This window comes from Corvus hawaiiensis, chromosome 5 (assembly GCF_020740725.1).
Source record: "Corvus hawaiiensis isolate bCorHaw1 chromosome 5, bCorHaw1.pri.cur, whole genome shotgun sequence".
NCBI classification, from domain to species: Eukaryota; Metazoa; Chordata; class Aves; order Passeriformes; family Corvidae; genus Corvus; species Corvus hawaiiensis.
Genome location: NC_063217.1, coordinates 5923172 through 5930910, shown reverse-complemented (window position 1 = coordinate 5930910; position 7739 = coordinate 5923172). Strand labels below are relative to the sequence as shown.

The 7739-nt window shown below is 55.2% G+C and overlaps 2 protein-coding genes across 7 annotated transcripts in view; one reads left to right on the top strand and one right to left on the bottom strand.

Moving 5' to 3' along the window:
* Nucleotides 1-1761: 1761 nt before the first annotated feature.
* Nucleotides 1762-5211, bottom strand: FOXI3 (forkhead box I3). Its single transcript, XM_048304695.1, has 2 exons — nucleotides 4427-5211; nucleotides 1762-3277 (listed from the first exon to the last, which is right to left on the bottom strand). The coding sequence occupies exons 1-2, from the start codon at nucleotides 5130-5132 to the stop codon at nucleotides 2688-2690; spliced, it is 1296 nt and encodes a 431-aa protein (XP_048160652.1). The 5' UTR covers nucleotides 5133-5211; the 3' UTR covers nucleotides 1762-2687.
* The window catches only part of LOC125326441, a 26332-nt gene continuing 23320 nt past the window's right edge, over nucleotides 4728-7739 (top strand). For 4 of the 6 annotated variants that reach the window (XM_048304703.1, XM_048304697.1, XM_048304698.1 and 1 more), the window contains exons 1-2: nucleotides 4728-4823; nucleotides 7627-7711. The gene's annotated coding sequence lies outside the window, so the exon portion shown is untranslated. Of the gene's footprint in view, nucleotides 4824-5525; nucleotides 6088-6612; nucleotides 7712-7739 lie in introns of those variants that run through there. The other 2 variants (XM_048304700.1, XM_048304699.1) reach the window with 2 other exon arrangements.

The window sequence follows — 7739 nt, the reverse complement described above, 5'->3', positions numbered from 1 at the left end:
GATGTGCTTTCCCTGGAAGAAGCACAGTTTGGTGCTAATGGCTGGACAGGTGCACTGGGGACAGTCAGACCTGCCAAAGCCTCCCTCGAGCCCACCACCATCACTCCGGACAGGGGCTGGAGCACTGGAGTGGGTGAATCCTTCTCTGACTCTGCTCTGGCAGGTTCTGGCTATGCCCCTGCCAACCGATGTGGCACAAGGTCTGTTGAGCCATGGGATATGGCTGAGGACATACTGCCAGGTGCAGGCCACCCAACAACACGAATCTGCCAGATTTGGGATCCTCAGGAGAAAATGTTTACGGGTACTGTGCAGAAACATACGGCTGATGGAGGTGGCAACATGAATTTGCCATTGATTCTGGATCCTCAGACATTTAGGTGTAATGCCTGCAGAAACACAGCTGATGGAAGTGACTGAGGGTAAATGCTGAAATAAATCTAGGCGGAAGAACATGAGCTGAACACACACAAGCATCCTGCATTGGCCCAATGCTTGCTAAGGTCTGAGAGCAGGCTGGCAGAGTGGAGAAGGGGTGCACTGGTCGCTTAGATACACAAGTATGCAGTTCCTGGATTACTTAGGGACAGGATCTTTATCTTTCAAAGGTGTTGGGAATCCCTCCATTGCTCTTAGATCAAACTGGTGGGACTGAACTCAAGCAGGACAAGGCTGACCACCCTGTCCTTTTCCTAATGGTAGTCTGCCCTTTCCCTCCCATTATCACTGCCACTGCATCACCTGAGATGGAATTAAAATCAGGACGAATTACCCCTAAAGCCAGGAAGATGGTATCTATGCTGGGAAGGGGTGAGGGGCAGAGGGGTGAGGCAGGACTTGCCAGCCACCCACTGGTCTCAGCGATTGCACAAAGGGCGGTTGGCCAGTGCTGGGGCAAGTACTTGGTCCCGATCCCAAGCACATGGAAGTCATCTGATGTTTCGTCATGGCTTCATTATATTTTGGATCAGGCCAGCGGTTTGTCTTGCATCACTGCCCTGTATGTTCTGCAGGTAGCCAGTGCGGAGGCGCTGCCAACTATTTTGTGTTCTGAATAGCCTGCAGGGATGGCCTTAAATCACGGCAGATGCCTGTATGTTAAACAGCTGCAATTTCGTGCTTAACTTCATTATTGATGCTACATTCCTCATGAAGACACTTACATTTATGCTCTAACCGCACACGGCCCCGGACAAACAGCTCGTGAACACGGCAGGAATGAGGGGTTGATTGTTTAGCATAATGGCTACTGGAGGACGGATTCTCCTTTCCCAGCAGCAGGAAATCAGGAAGGGTTCTCAGAAGCGCTGCCTGGCCCTCTAGCTGACTGGTCCCACCTCTTCACTGGCCCACAGTGTAAGCAGGTGCAATCCCATTAGACAAACTGATTTGCAAAACGGACTGAGCCTCCTGCTAGCTGGCACCGTGCTGAAACCAGTCCCGCCTCTTTTACTGTTGCAAGTTTTTATTTTTTTTACCAAATCAGGCTGAAAAAGGACAGTTGTAATTCAGACCGTTGAGAAAAACAAACAAACAAAAACGCAAGAGCGCCCACACTGCACAGTGAGACTCCAAGAAACTGCAAACCAGCTCAGATGAGTCTCCTTTTGGTGCAGAGCAGGGTTTTTTTTCCATCCTACTGCGCAGATAAAATTGTTCGTAAATTTTTACACCTTTTACCCCAAACGATGTGAAAGAAAAACCTGTCTCCCACAGAGTTTTAAAATACCTCAAACATACTGATGAACAACCAGGCCAATATCTAACAATTGTTAATATTTTATTCCCAACAGCTGTTCAGCCTGAAAAGTTTCAGTAATACACTAAAAACAAAAACAAAACCAACAAAAAATTCAAAACAAATAAAACAACAAAAAGGGGGGAAACAAAGTAAAATAAACTTTAACAAAGTTTAAAACACATTATAAATAAGTACAGCTCCAGAGCATAATTTACAAATACAAAACCACATAGAAACGTATGTACAGAAGAGATACATTACGTACAAATATGTATAAAAATACCCCAGTGTTTATTCTTGTGCTAAAGCTGCATGGCTAGAGTTATCTTTGGTACTAAGCTCAGGGAAAGAAGATGGTTTTACAAGACACGGCCCTGCTGTACAATATGCCAGACACAGGAAGACCCTCTGCGAGTTTGAGGAGGTTTTGGGTGGGTGTTTATACAGGGTATCCCCCTGTGCGTTGCATATTGCAGGATCAGGGCACAAGCAAGGGCTTACAGACGCAATTGCTGGCAGAAGAGTTTTTTAATACATTGTACAAGGCACTTCATAAGAAATCTCTTCATTTTTGTTTTCCTGTTCTCTTCTAAGACTCACTGGATGTCTACGCTTGGCTCTTGCCAATACCACTTTATGGCTATGGTTTTGAAACTTCTTGTTCTACATTCAGGATTAGAAACCTCTGAAAACATTAATTCAGTTCACGCCTGCAGAATTTAGATGGCAAAACATCTACACCACCTAATGTTTTCCACGATGGGGAAAAAAACTTTGCATCTGCCTTCTGCTGGTGCTTAAGGGGTGTTCTTATTTTGAAAGGTGAGAAGATCCATTTTCCTGGAAGAACTCCTGGGAAGACTCCACGTTGAAATGCTGTTTGCAAAAGCGCATGGTCCAACTCCCATTCCCTTTGCAGCACTGGCCGGCTGGCTGCCCCAGCATCCTACACCTCTGTCCCATCCCGTGTGTAGATGAGGCTGTTGACAGTGAAGTTGTAGTAGTGGTTGTACTGGGCTCCCTGGCTGCCGCTGCTGGGGTGGAAGGAGCTGTAGTAGGCAGGGGAAGGTCCTGCGACCCGCTGCAGCTGGTCTGGGGAAGGCACCTCCTGAGAAGAGCTGCTGGAAGGGGTGAAAGTGCCACTGCTCAGCTGTCCAGCAGAGAAGTTCCTGTGATGCAGGTCACTGCTGAGACCCCCTGTCAGCCGGCTGCCTCCGCCGCTCAGGGAGCTCATGCCGCTGAAGAAGGTGCTGAGGCAGCTAGGGGTGGATGAAATGATACTGGAGGGAGAGGAGCTTTTGGGATGGTCCCTGGCAGAAGGTGAGGGGTCCAGCTCTGGGGGTGGGCTGTTTCCACATGGTTTGCCTGTGGCTGGGATGGGTCGCTCTTCCTCAGCCTTCAGGCCCCCCAGAGAGGAGGCTGCTGAGGCGGTCGCGGGCGCGTTGGGCTCAGAGCGCCGCTTGCGTTTGCGACGGAAGTTCCCGTTGTCAAACATCTTCTCACAGTTGGGATCTAAGGTCCAGTAGTTTCCCTTCCCTGGTGGAAAACAGGAGACACAAGAGAGAAAGTCAGCGTCTGGACAACCCCACTGCTGACAGATAAGCAGCATCCGTGTCTTTGTCCAGCTGGCACAGAACCCACATCTCTCCTGCACCTGTTCTTCCTCCCTCTGTTATCCAGTACATGGATCCAAAACCTGTTTCCAGGATATTTCCTCCTCCATCCCTCCGATGCCCAAGTGAACCTTGAGGCCACAGAGAAGAGGAGAACTTCCCTATCTCAAAGCATAAACAGATCTGCACCTCTACGTCAGACCTGGCTAAAGAGAATGTGAAGAGGGGCTCCCCTGGCTCTGGCTGCCTCACAGCCAGCTCAGCAGTGGGTGACAAGGCAGTGCCCGGGCCATGGCTCTCAGAAGAGCTGATGGAGAGGTGGGCTGGCACACTCAGGCACACCGAGGGGACAGCAGACCTGCAGCATTGAACTGCGGGGGCTGCAGACAAGCTGCCCCTCGCACAAGACTTGGTGCGAGGTGCTGTGGAGGCATCAGCTGTCCCCACTCGCCTCCTGCCCACGGCCGAGACGGGCGCAGTGACCCCGCAATGTCCCGAGCGGGCTCCAGCCCGGCACGTCCCGGCCCCGCCGGGCCGGACCAGCGCTGCCCGGGCGCGCCTCCGCCCACTCCCGGGCACCGGCTGTGCCCTGGGGCCGGGCCGGACAGCGGCGGCCAGGGAGGGGAGCCGTGAATCACGGCCGAAGGAGCCGGGCCTTGCACAACCGGCGCTCCCGGGCTGCTCGGGGAGGGGGCGAGGGCTGGGGCCGGCCGGACCCCGCCTACACCTCCCGCGGGACAGCGCCGGGCCGGGCTGGGGCGAAAGGGGATGGTCACATCACAGAGCGCGGGGGACGGGGAAGCGCGGTCTCCTCACAGCGCTGGCCCCGAGGGAACGGGGAGCGTGGTCTTATGACAGCATCCGACTAGAAGGGATGGAGAAGCGCGGTCTCATCATAGCGCTGGCCCCGAGGGGACGGGGAGCGCGGTGTCAGGACAGCGCCCGACTAGAAAGGGATAAGGGACCCGCCGGCCACGGGGACGCTGCCGCCCCTCTGTCACGGTGGTGCCGGTGTCCGCGCCCGCCGGTCCCCGCTGCCCCGCCATCCCTCCCGCCCGGCGCGGCACCTCACCGGGGTCGTCCTCGTCGCGGGGCACCTTGCGGAAGCAGTCGTTCAGGCTGAGGTTGTGGCGGATGCTGTTCTGCCACCCGGCCTTGCTGCGCTTGTAGAAGGGGAAGTTCTCGGCCACGTACTGGTAGATGTGGCTGAGGGTGAGCTTCCTCTCGGGCGCGCTCTGGATGGCCATGGCGATCAGCGCCGAGTACGAGTAGGGCGGCCGCACCAGCTTCAGCAGCTCCTCCTGGCTGGCCAGGCTGAGCCAGCTCAGCTCCGCGCCGCCCGCCGACGGCGAGCCGGGCGCCGGGGGCGAGCCCACGAGCTGCCCGCCCCGCGAGCAGCCGTACGAGGCGGGCGGCAGGAAGGGCGCGGCGGCGGCGGCGGCGGCGGCGGCGCCGGGCGGGCCCTGCAGGTAGGGCGCGGGGCTGTTCATGCCCCACAGGTACCCGGCGTTGGCGGGAGCCCCGTAGTCCCCCAGCGCGTACCCGCCCGCCCGCTGCCCGGAGGAGGCGGCGGCGGCGGCGGCGGCAGCGGCGGCCGCGGCGGCGGCGGCGGCGGCGCCGGGCGGGTGGAGGCTGGGCTGGGGGTAGACGCTGAAGTTCTCGCTGCAGTACACGGCCATGTCGGGGGCTTCCTGGGCGCTGCGGGGCTGCGGGGGCGCGGGGGCGGCCGCCGGCGCCGAGGCTCTGGGCTGCGCCTGCTGCAACTCACCGGCGCTCATAATCCCTGGCCATGCAGGGCGGCCGGCGCTCCCCCCCGCTCCCGTCCTCTCCCGGCGACACCCCCCGCCCCGCGGCCCCGGTGGCCCCAGACCAAAAACTCCCGGGGGGCTGCGGCGCGGCGCCCTTATAGGCGCTGCCGTGCGCCCGGACTCCCCGCCCGCGGCCGGGGCCGGGGCTGGGCGGGCGGCGGCGGCGCGCAGGGAGCAGCCAGTAGCGCGGCTCGGCGGCGGGCAGGGAGGCGGAGGGGGGCAAGGCCGGGCCCCGAGAGCGGCGATGGGGGAGGTACAGGCGGGGGAGCTGCGGGAGGCGCCAGGGATTTGGCTCCCGGCAGCGCGGGGGCAGAATCCCCGCGCCGGACCCACCCCTCGGGCCGTGCCCATCCCCCCCCTCCCCGTCCTGGGGGTCTCTCCCGGCGCTGCCCGGTCGCCTCCGCACCGGCCGCCCCCTCCCCGGAGCTGTCCGCGCTGCCTCAAGGCTCAGGGATGCGATCCCGCTTTCCCACGGATGCGATCGCCCCCGATCCCTTCGGCCCCGACGCAGAGGTCGGAGAGGGATGAGCATCGCTGCGGTTCCCCCGACGGGAACGCGAAGGGTGGAATTCGCTTAAACTCTCTTCCTGAAGTGTAGTTTTGCCGCCCGTCGCTCAGCAGCCAGGGCTGAGGCCGCAGTTCATTAGCTTTGGATAAGGAATTGCCCGAAATTAAAGAAACGAACACCACCGGCGTGTTCGCTCGTACCGCGGGCGGAGCGGGCTGGCGGGCGCGGGGCGAGATTTAGTGAATAAAAGTTATTTTCGCCTTAGTACTCTGGGGCAGCCTCAGGAAAAGCGCATCCTTGTGCAGAGAAAAAGCTCTCGGTGTTCGTAACGATCCCGACAGCCGGGATGTACACAGGGACCAGCTCCGGCAAATCTTCTGGTCCGGGGCAAAGCACACGTGTAACAACAAAAATACGGTCAGTGGTGCGGGAGGATTTAGAGAGTCTTTTTCGGTCGCTTACCAGATACATAGGTCGTACATTTCATCCCCCGTTCTTAAATGGGGTTGTTATTCAGTTTTCTGCTGGTAAAAATGCCCAAAAATGCCCTTTCCTGGTGTATACACGAAGCGCTCTCTGCAAGCGCCGGGTGTCTTGGTCTGACAACAGGATTTGGGGCAGAGGAGTGTCTGGGAGAAGCCTTTGCGTTTTATGCCTTTCATAAAATAGTTATAAAAACACATGTAAACCAGTGAAGCTTTCCCGAATTGTCTCCAATCCCAAATTTTCATCCCGTGTGATCTAAGCAGGGATATAATAGCCGAAGGATTTTCGACTTTGTATTTCGTTTTAAAACAAGTGAACAAACATTTTTTGAGACAGAGAATAACTTAAAGATGACTGTCTTAAAGAACTAGCATTTGGGGTTTTCTCCTTTAATCATAAGGAGAGGTGTTTGGGGGGTTTGTTGTTTTTTTGTTTTGTTTTGTTGGGTTTTTGTGTGTGCACGTGTTTTTTCATTCTTCTGTTGTTACTTTGTTTCCGTCACTGTTGCTGATTTTATTTTGGATCCCATGGGGAAAGACCTTCCAGTGTGTATTTGGATACCCAGAACAGCAGGAGAAAAGTTTACATTACGTTTCGCAAGGTGCCTTTTCCCTTCTCAGCTTCCTTGCCCTTAAGATTTATAACAGCTCCTCATCTTTTTTAGAGCAGGGTCGCGCTGGAAAATGCCGGTTTGAAGTCTGACGGGACAACAGGCATCCAAACCAAGCACTTTATGGGGAAATCACAGCTAGAAAGGACATTTAAAGGACAACAAACAGGCAGAGTTTTAAAAAGCAATTTTCCTCTGAGTTTGAAGAGCTAAGCCGAAAATATTATCCTCTGAAATTACAACAAATCTGTGTTTATCAAAACCCCCTCGATCGTTGCAGGAGGGAGAGGAGCAGTCAGTGGGATCGCCGTATCTCTCGAAATTGAGGTTTTTGCTCCAGGGATTTGATGTTTTTGGGCAAAGGCAGAGCCATCTAGAGGAACAGCCCGGCTATGGCGAGGCGGGGAAGGCAGTTTCCCTCACAGGCAGGGGTGCTGCCTTCGAGCTTCCTTTAGCTGATTTCTCTGCCTCCAACAAAGGAAACGGCTTAGAAAATAATGCTGAATTAGCTCTAATAAAAATACGTGTCCTCAGAAAACTCCAGCTTGCTTTACTGAATAGTAAGGAATGTGAAACAAAAATAGCTTTAGAGAGGTTATTACACAGCTGGGATGGCATGGATATGCAAACCAACACTTAATTTAAAGAGTGGAGAGAATAAAGCTTTGATGGTGTGACGGCTGTAAAAACATTTAATTTTCTTAATGCATTTATCCTGCAAGTAGCGTGCAGTGTTGCCTTGAAACATCATCAGCTCTCAGTACAGACCTGTTGCTGTTCCCTTCTGCCAAGGCATGAGGAGAGCATGAAGAGATCCAGCACTCTGCCTCTCTGCTTTCTAAGTGCTGCTTTTTTTCCAGAGAGCTCTGGGAGACGTTTGCCTTGCAGAAAGCACCGGGGAGCTGGCAAGAGATGATGAAACACAAAACTGAAATCAGTTTCAAGGTAAGAGTCTGAGGCTACTGTCCATCAC